The 19,019-nt window shown below is 39.4% G+C and overlaps 2 protein-coding genes across 10 annotated transcripts in view; one reads left to right on the top strand and one right to left on the bottom strand.

The window, feature by feature from the left end:
* The window catches only part of rs1a (retinoschisin 1a), a 203,723-nt gene that overhangs the window by 146,651 nt on the left and 38,053 nt on the right, over positions 1–19,019 (bottom strand). The window lies entirely within an intron of this gene.
* cdkl5 (cyclin-dependent kinase-like 5) overlaps positions 1–19,019 on the top strand; it is a 156,360-nt gene that overhangs the window by 111,846 nt on the left and 25,495 nt on the right. For all 5 annotated transcript variants that reach the window (XM_043700477.1, XM_043700475.1, XM_043700476.1 and 2 more), the window contains exons 12-13: positions 4,281–5,316; positions 16,377–16,478. In XM_043700477.1, coding sequence (XP_043556412.1) covers positions 4,281–5,316; positions 16,377–16,478 — 1,138 coding nt within the window. The remainder of the gene's footprint in view (positions 1–4,280; positions 5,317–16,376; positions 16,479–19,019) is intronic.

Below are 19,019 nucleotides of genomic sequence, written 5' to 3'. Positions count from 1 at the left end.
ATCTAATCCTATCTCAATGCCATATTCTAGCTTTCTCTCCTTAACTCTTGAAAATTTTAAAAATCTCAGTTGTTTTCTTGAATCGTCAGTGACTTGGCCTCCATTGCCTTCTGTGGTAGAGAATTCCACAGGTACTCCACCTTTTGAGTGAAGATATGCTTCCTCACCTCAGTTCAAAATAGTCTCGTGCAACTATGTCCCCCTCTTCTTCCACTACCCCCACCCCCACCCCAGTTGTAGACTCCCCAACCAGAGGAAACATCCTCACTGCATTTAGTCTGTCAAGCCATACTAAAATTTTATGCTCAACAAGAATTTTTCTCATCCTCCTAAAATCTAGTGAATACTGAACCAGTCAAACCAGCCTCTCACCATAAGACAATCCTGCCATCCCCAGTATCAGCCGAATCAACACTCACTCTCTGTGGTAAGTATATCCTTCCTTGGGTAAGGAGATCAAAACCGCATACAATACTCCATGTGTGGACTCAATAAAGCATGTATAAATGCAGTAAAACATCCCTCTAAAACTCAAATCTTCTTGAATTCAAAAGCCAATACAGTTCTGATATAACACAATAGTCCCATTCTTATGCAATCTCATGTTATAAGAACAAGGTGCAATAACTGCGCAATTTAAACTAATGGAGCCGGAATCGCATAATAGCCAGTACAGGTAAGGAAAGTTCATGTTCTACAAATAACAGTCTAAATTCTTCAGTCGCTTTAAAGCTCATTTGCGTTAAAAAATATGCGTTATAGCAGAACTGACTGTATATCATTAACATCTTGTGACCTCCAGACTAGTGGGACTTGAGAATCAGCTTGCCTCCCAAAGTTGTCTGTAATACTAATTTTTCTAAGTGCATAGCTAAAATTTCCTCAGAATTTTCTCAATATCTGATGTCACACTGACCTATAACACCATGTTTTCTCTCTTTCTCCTTTCTAGAATAGCAGTGATATTTAATCATTTATAAGTTGCTAGGACCATTTTTAGAACCTTTGGGAACTTTAGAAAACTCTGTCCAGGGTGTCTGCCATCTATCACTGCGGCTACCTTTTTGAGAACCCCAGATGTAGGCAATCAGGTCCTGAGGAATTGTTGTAATTTAGTTCCTTAAATTTCTCCACTGCTTTATCTCTGCTGATATTAATTATCTGACGTTCTTCATAATTCTTAGTCACTTGGTTCCCCTATATTTCCAGTGTGGAATTTGTATTTTCTACTTGTAAAGGCAGACATAAAAATTTGTCCAGTGTCTCAATAATTTCCTCATTGCTTATAGAATTTCTCCTGTTCCTGCCTCCAAGAAAACAATATTATTGTAACTGCTTTGACAGACTTGTAAACATCTTTTACAGTATTTTATTTTCACAGATACTTTACTAACGTTTTAATTTTTACCTTTGTATCAAATTATTTTTTCCTTTTGTATGTTTGCTCTTTTAAAATAACTGTCATCGATTCCTCCTCAAAAATCCGACCCTTAACTCTTTTTCTACTTAACTGCTGAACCCCAAAAGTCTTTCCTTTATTCCTCCTCCTTCCTCAGTTACGTGATTATGATTGACAATGTTATTTGAAGACGTGGTAGATCATGCAGATCACATGGTGTTCCAATCCACTTGGAAAAATGACTGATTCCCATGATTCTTGAGTCACCATAAAGGTTAATGACTTAATTAAAGCATCCAAAGATCTCAATGTATCTATCTGTTGGAATAAAATTAACAGAAAACTGATGAGGTTCCTGTGCTTAATAAGACTTAATATTTAATACAATCAAATTGTCATCACAAGTAAGCAGCTATGAACTATAACCATATGCCTCGACTGGTTAAAACTCTAAAACTGTTTTTAAAAACTCCGCATACATATGCAGACATTGACACTGACAAGCCAAATAAAAATAGTTTTAAGGGTGGAGGAGTTTTTAAAAAAACTATCTGGGGTCACCACCAAGAGCATCAGCAGGTGAGTTTCACACTAATTGCTCTTTTGCTTAGCAGAACTTTCTGTTCTTTAGTCTGTCTTCATAGAAATCATTAATTCTTTTTGAGGAAGGAAGGGAAGTTGGTACATTGACCTCTTACCTGACCTTTAGACATGGATGATCTCAATTTTGTCTCATTAAAACATTTGGAAGTCCAGACTTTTATTGCAGGGAGAGAAGCACATCACTCTTCCAGCAGTTTGAAGATTTTCTCCCTGTATTGTTCACATTCCAAACTGTTTAGCTACCCAGGATCCAATCCGAGAGTACAGAAGCAAAAATTGCTTGAAAAAATCAGCAGCGCTGGCAGCATCTTTGGAGACGCATCAGAATTAATATTTCAGATACAGTGACCGTTCTTTAGAACCAATCAGTATTGTCAGGTTGATGTCCTCTATCTGTGACTGGTTTGTGCTATTGTGACCAAACCTGAAACCGATCAAACTAATTGCATCCATATCTCAAGCATATACCATTTGTGAAGGCAATCATCAGGAAACAATACCCCTACTCGCCAACACAACAGTGTAAATACCACAAACATTGAGTTTCAGTTGCATATCTTTAAATGTGCAGCAACTCCTTCCTTTGGTTTTAAAGCAGTTTTTTATCCACCTCAGTCCACAATCAAAAATATAATATTTAAAATGATACAGTCTTTACAGTAGGCAGTGGAACCAGATATGGGAGGACCAGCTAATTGGCAATGGGGGCATCTTACTGGTTGTTGACTTGATACCATGTCTCTCTTTTCAATAATAACGTGGAAAATTATAAAATGATTAGTTTGAATTATTAGTTTATCTGAATTTTAAAGTCTTCTTGACTGTATTGAATATGCATCAGAAATTATTTTGCACTTTTTGTGATGTCACAAAATGGGGGTTAAATCTTAGCACACAATTTGTAAGCAATCGGTAACCCGTCATTTGTTCCACCATGTATCCTGCCAACTTTTTATATTCCTGCGTAATAAATGGATATTACTTGAATGTTGAATTGAAAAATGGCACAAGTAAAATTTATTTTCGAAATCCTATTTTGGAAGAAAATCTTTTGCAAGTATTCAACTACTTAGTATTTAAATACTCCCCTACAGTCATCAATGCTGTTGCAGTTGCATATTAATTGCATTAATGTTTAATAATACAATTTTAACATTTTAACACAAGCATTGTACAGTGATTGTTAGAAATCCAAATAGAGATTACTGGAAACACTCAGCACGTCAGGCAGCATCTGGGGAGAAATAAACAGAGTTTAATTTGCATCAGTGTTGAAGGAGTGCCATTGGCTGTTCATAAGGCTTTGTGTTGCCCAGAGACTTGTAGGTTTTGAGTCATACCGAGCTAACATCGGACTCCTGATCACCAGAGTACTTTCTGCAGAAGATCTGTGAAGGATGTAAGCCAGCTGTGTCTTTAACCAATTAGAACATAGAATCTCTACTAAGGTATACAGAGCCTAAACCAGAAGGTATGAGTTGGAATATTTCATCCATTGTAAATACATAAATCACAAACCAAATGAGGGGAAAAAGATTGGCTGAAAGAGGGACGAATGACAGTGAATCCTTCGAAATTAATTTTCAAACTTTGTGCAGACATTAAATGCAGAAGGAATAGAACCCCACACATGTAAAATTATAGCTTCAGCCCCTAATAGGTGTTTTGATATAAATTACGGTGGCACAGTGGTTAGCACTGCTGCCTCACAGCACCAGAGACCCGGGTTCAATGCTCGCCTCAGGCGACTGACTGTGTGGAGTTTGCACATTCTCCCCGTGTCTGCGTGGGTTTCCTCCGGGTGCTCTAGTTTCCTCCCACAGTCCAAAAATGTGCAAGTCAGGTGAATTGGCCATGCTAAATTGCCCGTAGTGTTAGGTGAAGGGGTAAATGTAGAGGTATGGGTGGGTTGCGCTTCGGCGGGCCGGTTTGGACTTGTTGGGCCGAAGGGCCTGTTTCCACACTAAGTAATCTAATCTACACAGTTAATTCATTTATGCCAGCCTGAGTATTTTCTTGCTTGGTTTATTGAGTCTATACCCATGTATGGATTTCAAGGCTAAATCATTTGTTGAATTAGCAGTGTAGCACGTCATGTGGAGGAGGAGCAGGAGCATCTGGATTCCTCTATTTAACTGCAAAAGTTGTCTTGAAATTGGGAGCTGTAAGCTTAGCTCTGCAATTTATGCAAAATGGGATAGGTGACTAAGTATTGAGATTTAGCACTACTACGGAAACAAATTCTTCAAAATAAAACTTTTTTATCATTGTTTTGCAGAAATCATGGCAACAAAAGTACATCTCAGTCAACCCGTTCAGAAAGCCGAGATCAGCAGAACCTCACTGTCAGTTTTAAGCGAGCAGATGATAGCAGTCAGTATGATGGCACTTCTAATGAAAGTTCAGCTGCACTGAGCCCAAACCTTATTCCCTTGCCAGATTATCAACAGACAAAACAGAATCTCTCTGGCAGCAAGGATTTAACCAACACTAACTTACCGCTTCTTCCCAGCCCACGTCTAAACTCCAAGGAAGCACATTCTAAGTCTAAAGCAGATTTCCAGGCTGATCAAAAGGTTGCAGAAGGTCCAGGTGCAAAATACTTAAAACCCAATACAAAGTCTCAGCAGAATCGACATTCATTTGTAGAAATGCCACAAAATAAAACTGGAACTCTACCAACTGAAAAACCTAGCCGTCACAGTTTCATAGAACCAGTACAAAGCTCTGTCTCTCAGCAGTCGAAAAATCCACCTGTTTTAACACCATCCAAAACATACAGGACATTGAGTGATTCAAGGTCAGTTGGAAACCTTAGTGACATGAAAATACATGGGGAGGATCAGACATCCAGATATTTCCCTTCAAGCTGTTTGGAACTCAATGCTTCAAACAATACAACTGGACAAACGGAAAACAGGACAATGCAAAATCCACCTGCTGCAACCACCCCCATGAGTAAAAGCCTGGAATCCCGCAAACCAGCCACAAGACACTCAACAAATGAAGAAGAGCTAAAAGTTCCTGCCAGTAATGAAGGGGGTCATTCACATTCAGTATCTGCTCCACACGAGTCTTTTCCTTATGACTTAAATTATCCCAGTCCTTATGCCTCCAAACCCCGTTCACAGAGACACTCTATGTATATCCCAAGGAAACAAGTATCTGAAATTAGCTCTGGAGGTATGGGACAGGGAATGCCTGCTAGGACAAATAGTTTGCAGATGTTGTCTCCTCAAATGCAACATGCTCGGACCTCTCTCTCAAGAGGTTCTGTGGGCTCCTCTCGTGAGGACTGTACAGATACCCCTGGGGTCAGTGTTAATTTTTCTATGACAATTTTTAAATTGGAATAGCAATTGATTTTATTTTGTTTAATCGTAAGTTGAATGAGGGAAGCAATTGTTTTGATCATTCTTAAGCACAAGTTGAAGAACTGAAAAAAATGAGCTTAACAAATGTTTCTGTTTGAATTCTGCATCCTGAAGAGATTATTCTTAGTGCTTAATAACAAACAGTTTGGCAATACTGCTAAATACTATTATTATGTTTGTAGCGCTAACCGAATTGATATCATTGCTGCTATTCTTGGACTTGATCAAGTTTGTAAACTTGAAAAAATCATTCACGTCCATCTCTGGTTTATAAAATGTTTGGCTGAGTTTGTGAAATAATCTTAGCTGATTGAAATAACTAACAGCTAAATTGCTAAATAGTATAGCTGTGGAGAAATGCATGGACACCACTCTGTTCTGCAGATTGAAGGTTGTGACTTGATAATGTCTCTCTTATGATAGAATACTAGTGCAAGTGTGTTGGCAAATGGTGGGGTGAACATTTTGGAGCACTGCTGTTTGGTGCCATGAGGTAGGAAAATGCAATATTGATTTCACACATCGCTGAATCCTTAGGCTGGGTAAGCTGAGATGTGTTGAGTGGGGAAACTTCAGAAGAAGTTACAATGGTTCACTTATGAGGAGAATACCTTTTTGCATTTGTGCAAGTGAAGAATGAGCACATTGTGGGATTTAATGTCTTTGCATCAAATCCATACTGACTGTAGAAATGGATTATTCATTTGAAAAGGCAGATGAAATGAGTTTTGTTCATGAATTTAATTTGCAGTTAAAACGTTGTACATATTAGAAATTGTGAAAATGACACAGTAGACATTTTGTGCAACATATATTTCTGTACATTCTGGGTACACCAAGTGGCAGATTAACAGAAGTGACCCATTGGGGAATTGATGGACAGTCTTAGGGGACGATAGACATTATATTTTTTAAATTATATTTTTCTGACATTGAAAATGTACAGCTGCGGCAGTATGGAGACTACTTGTGATCTGTCTTAATTAAGCATCCAAGTAAGCTAATGTTGACCATCCTTTCTCAACCTTTTCCCTAAATCCCTTTATATATTGGTCTTTTGAGAAAAGTACAAGTGCTGAGTAATCCTTCAAAATGATAGGTAAGTTTCAAGCTTTATACAGTTCATAACAGATGTTAGAATTTTGTGGATGACACAAAAACAGGTGAGAAGGCATGCGGCGAGGATGATACAAAGAGTCTACGGAGGGATAAAGCTGGGTTAAATGAGTGGGCAAAAACTTGGCTGATGAATATAATTTGGAAAAATGTGAGGTTGTGCACTTTGGCAGGAAGAATAGAAGAGCAAAGTATTATTTAAATGGGGAGGGAATTGGGGCTGTTTGCTCATGAATCACAAAAAGCTAACATGCAAATTCAGTCGCTAATAAGAGAAACAAATGGACTGTTGATTTCAAAGGTAATGGAATGTTATAAATAAGGAGGTCTTGCTAAAACTGTACAAGGTTCTGGTCAGACCACAGCTGGAATACTGGTTCTGGTCTGACCACAGCTGGAACACTGAATGGTTCTGGTCTCTTTATCTAAGAAAAGATATACTTGGAGCTCGTTAAGAGAAGATTTGCTGGGTTGTTTGTGGGTATGTAGAGGTTCTCTTACAAGGAGAGATTTAGCCATTTGGACTTGTATTCATAGGAGTTTAGGAGAATAAGAGGATTTATTTTTGACATATGGGGTTCTTACAGGACTTGACAAAGTCAATGCAGAAATATCGTTTTCCCCATGTGGGAGAGGCTAGGAGCAGGCAACATAATCTGAAAGTGAGAAGATTTTTTTTCTCTGACAGTAGTGAATCTATGAAATTCTTTACTGCAGAAGGTTGTTGAGGCTGGGTCGTTGAGTATATTCAAGTCTAAAATAGATCCTTAATCAAGAAGAACGGGAGGAAAGTAGAGTTGAGGATATCAAATCAGCCTTGATCTCATTGAATGGCAGACTAGAATTGATGGGGCAAATTACTTACTTCTGCTCTTGCATTTTATGATTTTGTGGAATATCTAATCTCTTTAATCTCACCTATGGAAATGAAACAAAGGTAATTTGTTCACTAAGAATTTTTAATCAGTGGTTGATTTCTATGGAAATGGATGTTATAATGCCTATTGTGGACAAAACCAGCACCAGTTTCTTTAGCTTGGTGATTTTTAGTCTTGAATCCTAAGTATGTAATTATTTGTTTGCATTTTAGTTTCAGAAGTTGTTTACTGGTCGGTGCCTTGTGCTTTCTCCACCTGTCTTGCTTATGTTTTATCAAGTACCCAACATCAACATTTATTGGAAGCCTCTGATTCTTCTGACATCTTTGTCTTTGGTCAAGTTTTGTGATACGAAATAAGACGAATGTTACATTGCTGTTGTTTTCTCTTGAGCCAATATTTCTGCATATTACATATATTACAACACTTAGCATGGTAAAACAGCTAACATGTTCCAATATTAGCATTGTTTCGTGTTGTACTTGAGGTAAAAGTAATCTTACCTTTTGCTTTATATTGTTTCTTCTGGATTTTACCCATTGTGCTGTGATCCCATACAAAATCTAAATCTTTGTTTACTTTTTCAGCCCATCACCTTTATTTGTTCTCACTATTTGGCAATTGCTGTGCCAAATAATTGAGATAAGGCATATTCCGCAACACCAATTATTTTCTAAGTTATTATGTTACAAACTGAATTGCAATATTCTCTTCTGTCCTAAGTTCCTTGATGTAACACTCCTATAGTAATCAAAATTAAAAATTGTATTAAAATATAAATGCATCTATTCTACTAGGGTTTCCCAAAATTGTCAAGTTAGCATAACGCGTTCATTCATACTTTGCATTACCATGTTAGATAATAAAAACTTGGTCTGTATATGATTTCCCATTTCCAAATCTAACTTGGTTCTCTTTTGTGCAGCCTTATTCATAGCATTTCCCAGAGAGTGGGAAAAAATTATCTCTAAGTTATTGTCTGCAACTCTCCATTCTTTGTTTTCTTTTCCCTTCCTTTTGGCATTTTATTTTCTTGTGCACACACCAGATTTAATAATTGTATTGTCTCTTTTGCAATGACGTTTTTGCTTCTCTTGATTACTTTTGTTATTTTTTTCAGGCCCTAGTAACTTTTTAGTTTAGACTAGATTATTCTGTACTTATTTTCTGCTGAATCTTCCTTTTTTGTAGTTCAGGCTTGTTCAGATCCTCTTGAATTTCCAGCCTATTATAACATAAGAATCATTTGTGGCATGGAGGGTGGCCATTCGACCCATCAGGTCTATGCTGTATCCCTGAAGAGCAACCCTGTTGTGTTTCAGAGAATCTTCTGCCACTGATCCAGGATTTTTAAATTTTTTTTTAGTCAAAGTCAACCATTTGTACAGAAAGCTCCGTATGTGAAGTTTTCTTTTAAACTGTATGTATAAAGATTCAGAATTTGTATTCTCTCCAACCCCTCTTACCTGTTGTCTTTTAGGCTTTGCAGTAAAACCAAACTTATTTTATAATTTTGTTAACATTGTTTCTCCTTTATTGTTACTTTTGAGTTCTTACATTTTAGTTATGTTTTGATTATGCCTCCTTGCAGTTATTTTTCCTATCTTCATTCTACAGCTTCTGTGCCTATCAGTGGTTGATCTTTGTTTTGTCTTGCACTGTTGTACAACCAGTAATTCTGTTTTTGCTTCACTTGTCTGTGTAACTAGTTTTTTGTTTGTTTTCAATATTTAAAAATTCAGTCATTCTTGGAAAGTGGTTTAGTATTTCCCAAAATCTTGGGTTTCCATGTTGATTCACTATTCTCCAGGACGTTATTCCTTGTTCTATTGTTTCTCTATGCATATTCCTAAGTTTTATCTTTAATGAATGTCTCCTTGTTACCAGCTTCTATAATTACACCTTTGCACCAATTGAAGTTGCTTTCTTTAATCATTTATCAATGAATTTTTTTTCAATAGCCAATCTACCTTTCCTTATAAAATATGCAGCCATTTGCCTATGACAAGATTTTTGTTGCCATCATGAAGTCCTGTGACCCATGTATTTCATGTGGCTTTCAGCTCTGACACAGTATTCCACTATCACATCACAAGGTTAGGTGTTTAACTTCCAACTGGATTCTATAGTTTCACATGAAGATGATAAGAATTGATTCTTGGAGGACTGTTTTGCAAAATGCAGATGTGTTCATAATTCTGAGGCTTTGGTGAAGGATCTATGGTTAAAAATGATACTTTATGAATAGAAGAATATGCAGTCAGTTGAAGGTACTGAATGATGGTCTTTTTCAAGACCAGTTAAGTTTCTCTTGCAACTTTTATTTGCAGCTTTTTTTCCATTTAGGTGATTCTCCTTTTTTGAATTGAATTAGTTTTATTGTCACATTTCCTGACATGAGTCTCTGGGAAATGCTATGAATAAGGCTGCACAAAAGAGAACCAAGTTAGATTTGGAAATGGGAAATCATATACAGACCAAATTTTTATTATCTAGCATGGTAATGCAAAGTATGTAAACCATGTAAACCTTACATGGTTTACAAGTCGCCATTTATGGCGTCATCTTGGGTATAAAGTCACCTAGGTACAGAACCTTGGGAACAAAGCAGAAAAATAAGAAAAAAAAATTACAAGTTGAAGAATAAAGAAACAGAGTTAACACTTCAGTAATACGGTCCATAAGCACCTGGCCATAACTGGCTCGCACTCTTCACAAAGGTTCGATCTCTGCCACTTCAGGCTCAACCTTGCCCCTCCTGCCGCCTTGCAGCCTGTTTCTACTTCTCCTACCATGGGATGCCTGTTCCGGTTCCCGCTGCCATTTCGACTTGCCTGCTCCTGTTTTCAGTGCTGGCCACCTCGGGCTGCCAACTCTTGCTCTCGCCACCGGCCACCTCGGGCTCCATGTCCCCACACTCTCCTGATAGAGTCCCACTCTGGGCCCCTACCATGCTCCAGACCTCAAAGAAACTGCTACGCCACCAACTGTCAGAGTTCTGCCTTGGCGCACCAGCTGCCTTGTGGCTGACTGCCAAAGCCCCCAGCCGCTGTCGTCGGCATCACCGCCTCCTTGACTGAGCTCCCTCCAGAAGATAAGTAGAGAAAAGAAAATCTTTATTAAAAAAAGAAAAATGCAAGGAAAGAAGAAGGATAAGTGGCTGGAGTGGCACCCATTATATCATAATTTAGAATATAAGGATGAGGAGCAGTAGGCATTTCTGCCCCTTGAGCTTGCTCTCCATTCAGTTTGATCACAGCTGATCGAATTTCAGCATCAACTCCGCTTTCCTACCTGCTCCCCATAACCCTCTAATCCATTACTAATTAAAAATAAATCTGTCTCCTTAAACTTTGGATTAATAAATTCCATACATTCTTGCCCCAATGAGAGACTTAATTCCTCCTTATCACTATTTTCAATCTATCATCTCTTGGCCTGAAACTGTGATTGCCCACAGACCACTTCAGCTTCTTATATACCTCTATTAGATTACTTCTCATCCTTCTAAGCTGTAGGAAGTATAGGCCTAAACTGCTTAATATCTCCTTTCATCTTTGAAATCACCTCGTGAACCTTCTCTGAACTGCGTCACTTGCAGCTAAATCTCCCTCATCAAGTAAGTGGACCAAAACTCTCTGCAGCTTAAATAGAAGAAACTATTAAGCTTCTAAACTTAAATCTGGTATGGATTCAGTGATCGTTTAATAGATTGTGATATTTATCGATGCATAGATGTTACTCGTTAGCAGTTAAAATGGATTATATTATGAATAAATGTGATAAATGAGAAAAAGGCATTTTGTTTGCATAGATACCACTGTTTTTAATTTTTCTAGTTTATCCTCAATGTCATGAGCTAGCTGAAAAATATTCCATAAAGAGCAAAAGCCCTTTGGTGCATTGCCTAAGTTCTCTCCCTTAAACCAGATACAGTGAGATCAGTTACAAAATGCAGCCAAACCACTCTGGGATGAGGCTTAAGTAATTTGTCCCACATCCTTTCCACATTTCTATGTATATAGACCTGATGTGCATCGTATATTAGATTGCAGAAGACTTGTATTCATGGAAAATGAAGAGAATTTAATTCCAGTATTGGAGAAACCTTGATTATTTTTAAGAGAACATTCACTAACTCATTGTATTTCCCACAGTATCAAGTCCTCCCACTATCTTCCTCTGCCTTTTGCCTTTTTAAAGCTTGATTATCTGAGATTTCTTAAAGCAAGATCATGTTTGACAAGTTTCCAGAAAACTGGCAATTGAATAAAGGATACATGGTAGATTTATTTTCCCTTCATTCAAGAGATGTGAGCATCATTGTCTAGGCTAACATTGATGGCCCATCCCTAATTGACCTCTAGAAGATGATGTTGAGCTGCTTCTTGAACAGTTCTAGTTCATGTAGTGTAGTTGTACACGTAGTGCTTTTATGCAGAGAGTTCCAGAGATTTTGTCTTGATGCACAGTGAAGGATGCTGATACAGTTCCAGGTCAAGATGGTGTGTCATTTGGAAGGAATTTACAGGTAGCAGTGCATATATCGTTCTACATGATCGAAGTTATGTGTTTAAAAGATGCTATTCAAGGATCTTTGCTGAGTTATTGCAGTGCATTTTGAGGAGGGTACACATTGCTGCCACTGCATCAGGGGATAGAGTGCTGTTCAAGTGCCTGCTTTGACTTGAATACTGTTGAACTTCTTGGCTATTGAAACTGCACTCATCCAGGCAACTAAAAATTAAAACATAGAAGATAGGAGGAGGCCATTCAGCCCTTTGAATCTACTCCGCCATTCATCACCACCATGGCCCATCGTCCAACTCAATAGTGTATTCCTGCTTTCTTGCCATAACACTTGATCCCATTTATCCCAAGTGCTATATCCACCCGCCTTTTGAATATGTTCAATGTTTTGGCATCAACTACTTCCTGTGGTAATGAATTCAACAGGCTCAGCACTCTTTGGGTGAAGAACTGTCTCCTCATCTCCGACTTAAAAGGTCCACCCTGAATCCTCAGACTGTGACTCCTGATTCTAGATGCTCCCAGAACTGGGACCATCCTCCCTGCATCTACCATGTCTAGTCCTGTTAGAAGTTTATAACTTGTCTGAACTCCAATGAACACAATTCTAACCTAGTCAATCTCTCCTCATACGTCAGTCCTGTCATCCCTGGAACCAGGCTAGTAAATCTTCACTGCAATCCGTCGAGAGCAAGAGGGTCTTTCTTCAGAAAGGGAGACCAAAATTGCACACAATATTCTAGGTGAGGCCTCATCAAGGCCCTATATAACTGCAACAACACAGTCCTGCTTCTGTACTCGAAACCTCTCTCAATGAAGGCTAACATTTGCTTTCTTTACCGCCTACTGCACCAGCATACCTACCTTCAGTGACTGCTGCACAAGGACACCCAGGTCACACTGCACTCACCCCTCCCAATTTATTGCCATTCAAGTAGTAATTTGCCTTATGTTTGCTTCCAAAGTGAATAACCTTGCATTTATCCAAATTATACCACATCTGCCACTGCATTGCCCATTCATCCAACCTGTCCAGATCATGCTGAAGGATCTCTGCATCCTCGTCACAGTTCACCCTCCCACCCAACTTGGTACCATTTGCAAACTTTGAGATGTTACATTTTGTTCCCTCATCCATATCATTAATATATATTGTGAATTTATGGGGTTCTAGCAATCATATCTGTGGCACCCCACTAATTACTGCCTGCCAATTGGAAAAGGATCCTATTCTTAATTAATTCCTAGTCTTTGTTTCCTCAATCAATACACATGCCCTAATCCCATGTTTTAATCTTGCAAAAAAAACTCTTATGTGTACTTTGTCAAACAAAAATCCAAATATACCACATCGACTGGCTTCCCATTGTCAACTCTTCCAGTCACATCTTCATAGAATTGCTACAAATTTCTCAAGCATGATTTCCCCTTCATAAATCCATGCTGACTTTGTCTGATTCTGCCACTGCTTTCTAAATGGTCCACTATAAAATCCTTGATAATGGATTTGAGAATTTTCCCCACTACCAACGTTAGGCCTTTGATTATACTGGTCTATAATTCCCTGGTTTCTCTCTACCTCTCTCTTTAAATATTGAAGTAACATTAGCTATTATTCCATCACACTCCTGACTTGTATCTTGCAGATGGTGGGGAGGCATTGGGAGACGGGAGGTGAGTTACTGCAAAAGTCCCACTCTGTGACCTGGTCAGACAATCAGTGGTTTATGGCTGGTCATCTATTCAAACATAAAATGTCTTATTCGCATTTAGATTATCACTTTTATCCAGTGCAATTCATTTCACATCTTAAATGCTGAACAATAATTTTCGATACCTATATATCTAGAAATATTACATTTCATTAAAATAACACTGAATCCATCTGTATTCAAATTTACAAGCTTTTATGGTTTCTTACATTTAAGCTGCACATTGTTTTGGTCCCCTATGTCAACGGCATTATAGGCAGTTCAGTTTTGAGCCCAGGATGGTGATGGAGGGGGGGGGGGGGGGGGGTTCACTGATCGTAATACCATGGAATTTCTAGGGGTGATGGTCAGTTTCCTAAGTTGTTGAAGATGGTCATTGCCCACCATATGGCACAGATGTTACTTGCCACTCACCCACTCATGCCTGAATATTGTCCTAACCTTCCTGCTTTTGGGTATGAACTGCTTCAGTATCTGAAGAGTGCGCAATGTTCAGCAAAATCCGCCAATCATCAGTGAACATCCCTACTACTGACGTTACGTTGAGGGAGTTGAACATGGATGCACCCTGGACACTTTCCCTGCTGGAATTCCTGCAACCGCAAGCATCTTTCTTCATGCGAAGTATGAGTGTAACCAGTGAAGATTTTTTCCATGATTCCCTTTGATTCCAGTTTTGTAGCTTTAAGTACCTTCAACCATTTCTTGATATCATGTTGAATGAATTGAACTGGTTGAAAAAAGTTGAGGTTTCTGATGCTGAGGACCTCAGAAGACCAGATGGATCATTCACTCGACATTCTGCCTAAAGCTGGCTCCAAATGTTTCAGTCTTTAATACTGCCCCCCCCCCCCCTTAAGATATTATGCAATCGCCTCCTGTTTGATGTTTAACTTTCCACCACCATAACAACTGAATGTAGCAGGACTGCACAGCTTAGATCTGATCCATTGAAATGCTTAGATCTGTGTATTATATGCAGCTGCTTCTGTTTGACATGCAACTGTTGTACATTCAACAGGTTGACACCTTATTTTTGGGTTTAGTTGGTGTTGCCCTTGGCTTGCTCTTCTGTAGCTTGTTTTATTGAACAAAAGTTCATTCCTTTCCTTGATGGTGATGTTAGAATGAAAGATATGCTGGACCATCAAGTTGCAGATTGTCGTTGAATAGAATGGTATTGTTAATTCACAGTGCCTCATGGATGTACAGTTTTGAATTGCTATATGTGGTTTTTAAATTATTTTATTTAGCGTTGTGGAGCATGCACAATGGAGGACATCATCAAAGTGAAAGTTACACTTTGTCTCGATAAAATCTCCGATGGTCATTCCAACCAATACTCTTATGGACAAGTGCAGCCTCAACAGGTAGATTGGTGAGGACAAGGCCAAGTAGATTTTTCCTCCTTGTTATTTATCTCACCACATGCCCCAAAACTGGTTGAGTTGCAATGTCCTTTAAAACTTGTCCAGATTGGTCAGTAGTGGTGCTATCAATGGTGATGGCCATTGAAGTTCCTTACCATGAGTACATTCTGTCCTTGCTAACCTCAGTGCTGCTTCTAGTTGGTGTTAAATACCATGTATTAGTGAGTGACCGGCCTGAAGAGGCACGGCAGATTAGCAGAAAACTTCCTTGATCATGTCTGAGACTTAATGGGGTCCAGAGGTAATGTTGAGGACACTCCGGTCAGCTCTCTCAAGACTGTATCCTACTGTTCTTCCACTTCTAGTGGATGTGTCATATTGCTGGATAGGACATATACAAGGGTGGTAATGATGTCTCATACATTGCCTGTAAGGTATGTTTGGGTGAACATAACTATATTAGCCTCTTGCATGTGCAGCCTATGAGTCAGCTCTCCCAATTTTGGCTCATATCCCCAGATCTTGATTGGGAAGATTTGCAGCATTAACAGCGCTGAGTTGGTCATCATTTCTGGTGCCGAGGTTGAGCTGGCAGTTTCAAAAATTGTGGTGGTAGATAAAGCAGGGCAGGTCAGGCAGCATCCGAGGAGCAGGAATGGTGAAGGGCTTATGCCTGAAACATTGACTGTCCTGCTTCTCAGTTGCTGCCTGACCTGTTTTTTCCAGTGCCACATGTTTTGTCTCTGACTCACCAGCGTCTGCAGTCCTCACTTTCTCCTGATGCTGGTTTCATTCCTTTTAGATTTTGTAACAGCTTGATACACTGCAAGGCCACCATTTAAGAATCATACACATTGCTGTAGATCTGGCGTTGTGCGCAGATTGAACCAGGTCCGGACAATTGATTCTCTCTCTCTGTCTGTCTCTCTCTGTCTGTCTCTCTCTGTCTGTCTCTCTCTGTCTGTCTCTCTCTCTCCCTCCCCCTTCTCTTTCGTTCTGTCTGTCTCTCTTCCATCCCCTGACATCAGTGAACCAAGTGTTTTTTTTAAATGACTGTTGCTTTACACTTTCATGGTTACTAATGCTTTTATTTCCATGTTTATTATTGAATTTATATTTCACCAGTTATTGTGACGGGATTTGAACTCATATCCCCAAAGTGTTTGCCTGGACCTCTGGGTTACTCATCTAGTGACTTTGCCACCACTCTGTTATACTTTTTAATTTTTAATGTTCTACATCCTGTTACCATGTCTTTTGAACCCTATTAATGTGACTCCAAATAGTTTTCAGCATTTTTAGAAATGCAGTTATGTCAGGTCCAGCAGAAGGTATACTACATGAAGTTTGATCCCATTTTTACTGTACAGATCATTTCTGCATTGTATTTGCAGATGGAGCAATCCTTATCTGATGGAAAGCATAGCCGACCACCAATCAAAGATTCTACGAGGGATAATGCAATGTCATTCCACAGCCATCAACATCAGATCGAGGTGAGAATTTAAAAAAAAATTTCTATATCAGATTTGCATCTCTGCTTTCAGTCGATGTGATTTGTTAAAAGAGCAACTATGATATGAAGTGAAACTTTTTCACATAGCAAGTAGCTAGGGTGTAAAATGTTCTGTCTGGAAATGTGATGGAGGCAATTTCGGTTGAGGTATTCAAGACAGTAATGGATGATTATTTGGAGAGAAATAATGTGTCAGGTAGAATGATAAAAATCAAGAAGTTGGCAGTAAGTAATGACGGTAAGCACCGTTGCCTCACAGCACCAGGGACCTAGGTTCAATTTCCGCCTTGAGCGACTGTCTGTGTAACATTTACACATTTTCCCCCTGTCTGCATGGGTTTTCTCTGGCTGTTCCGGTTTACTCCTCCAATCCAAATATGAGTGGGTTAGGTGAATTGGCCATGCTACATTTCCCACAGTATTCAGGAATGTATAGGTTATGTGATTAGTTTGGGGTAAATCGTAGGGTAGTAGGGAAATGGGTCTGAGTGGGTTACTCTTCAGAGGGTTGGTGTGGACTTGTTGGGCCCAAGGGCCTGCTTCCACACTGTAGGAAATTCAACTAAATTCAACTGACTCATTCTATGAAGAGCTGGTGCAAGCACAATGGGCCAAATGGACTGTTACCTAGAAGCTACAAGTTAATTAATTAATCCTGTCTCATTACACATTACCTGGTCAAAAATAACCTGCAATGGAATGTACTGCTCGAAGAAATTGTCCCAAACACATTCTACAGTCGTCTTTGTTAATTTGATTTGTCCAATCTATATGAATATTAAAATTATCCATGATTATTGCCATATCTTTGCTCCAGTTTTTCAATGTTTCTTTCTTCATACTCTGCCAGTGAGTTTAGTGTGAATGAGGGTTCTAAAACCTTTTACTTCTACTTTTTACAATTTCTTATCTAAACTGATTCTACATCCTTCAATTTCTGTACAAAGGTCATCTCTCACTGTTATATTATTAGCATCATTATGTAATGGAGTTGCAGAGCCTCAATCATATTGAATAGTTGCAAGAGATGGCACTTTTCCACTTCTACCTTCTCAATTCTCATAGCTGTCTTAATCACAGACACATTGTGGACCAAATTCAAAGTCACTAGCCTGAGAATGCCTTCTAAACCAAAGTATCAGGTAACTGTTCCCTCGCTGAGACATTGCAATGTCTGAAGCTTGATCTCCATCTCATTAACTGAACTGAAGTCACGAGCTGTAGATAATTTTGCTGTGGGAGTTTGTTGGCTCAGTTGGCCGAATGGCTGATTTACAATGCAGAGTGATGCCAGCATCGGCTAAGATCGCCACGTAGGATTCTCCTTCTCAACCTCTATAATCATTTGGGGCGTGATGATCCTCAGGTCAAACCATCACCAGTCATCTCTCTCTGATGATGGTCTGGTAAGATTATGGCAACTTTACCTTTACTTTAGCTGGAAAAGCCAGAGATTAGATTACATTACATTACAGTGTGGAAACAGGCCCTTCGGCCCAACAAGTCCACACCGACCCGCCGAAGCGCAACCCACCTATATCCCTACATTTACCCCTTACGGGCAATTTAGCATGGCCAATTCACCTGACCTGCACATCTTTGGACTGTGGGAGAAAACCAGAGCACCCGGAGGAAACCCACGCAGACACGGGGAGAACATGCAAACTCCACACAGTCAGTCGCCTGAGGCGGGAATTGAACCCGGATCTCTGGCGCTGTGAGGCAGCAGTGCTAACCACTGTGCCACCGTGCCGCCCATTCCATTCTGGCAGCTCATTCCATACTCATACCACCCTATGCTGAAAAAGTTGCCCCTTAGGTGTCTTTTATATCTTTCCCCTCTCACCCTAAACCTTTTCCCGACCCCAAGGAAAAGATCCCACCAGCAGCCACATAATACAGCTGCAGCACATTACCTGCCGTAGCTTCTTTATTGTAGTGAATTAATTACTTTCAAAATTTTTAATTAATACCTTCTTGTGTTTATATTCTAGTTATTTTGATTAATATTATACTATCCACAATTAAAATTCCCTGTTTCGTTAAGAGACAAAGATGCAATGCTCACCACTTAGAGTCATAGAGATGTACAGCATGGAAACAGACGCTTTGGTCCAACCCATCCATCCGACCAACTATCTCAACCCAATCTCGTCCCAGCTGCCAGCACCTGACCCATATCCCTCCAAACCCTTCTTATTCATATACCCATCCAAATGCCTCTTAAATGTTGCAATTGTACCAGCCTCCACCACATCCTCTGGCAGCTCATTCCATACTCGTACCACCCTATGCTGAAAAAGTTGCCCCTTAGGTCTCTTTTATATCTTTCCCCTCTCACCCTAAACCTATGCCCTCTAGTTCTGTACTCCCCGACCCCAGGGAAAAGACTTTGCCTATTTATCCTATCCATGCTCCTCATAATTTTATAAACCTCTATAATGTCACACCTCAGCCTCCGACGCTACAGGGAAAACAACCCCAGCCTGTTCAGCCTCTCCCTGTAGCTCAAATCCTCCAA

This window comes from Chiloscyllium plagiosum, chromosome 12 (genome assembly GCF_004010195.1).
Source record: "Chiloscyllium plagiosum isolate BGI_BamShark_2017 chromosome 12, ASM401019v2, whole genome shotgun sequence".
NCBI classification, from domain to species: Eukaryota; Metazoa; Chordata; class Chondrichthyes; order Orectolobiformes; family Hemiscylliidae; genus Chiloscyllium; species Chiloscyllium plagiosum.
This window is presented reverse-complemented; position numbering and strand designations above follow the sequence as displayed.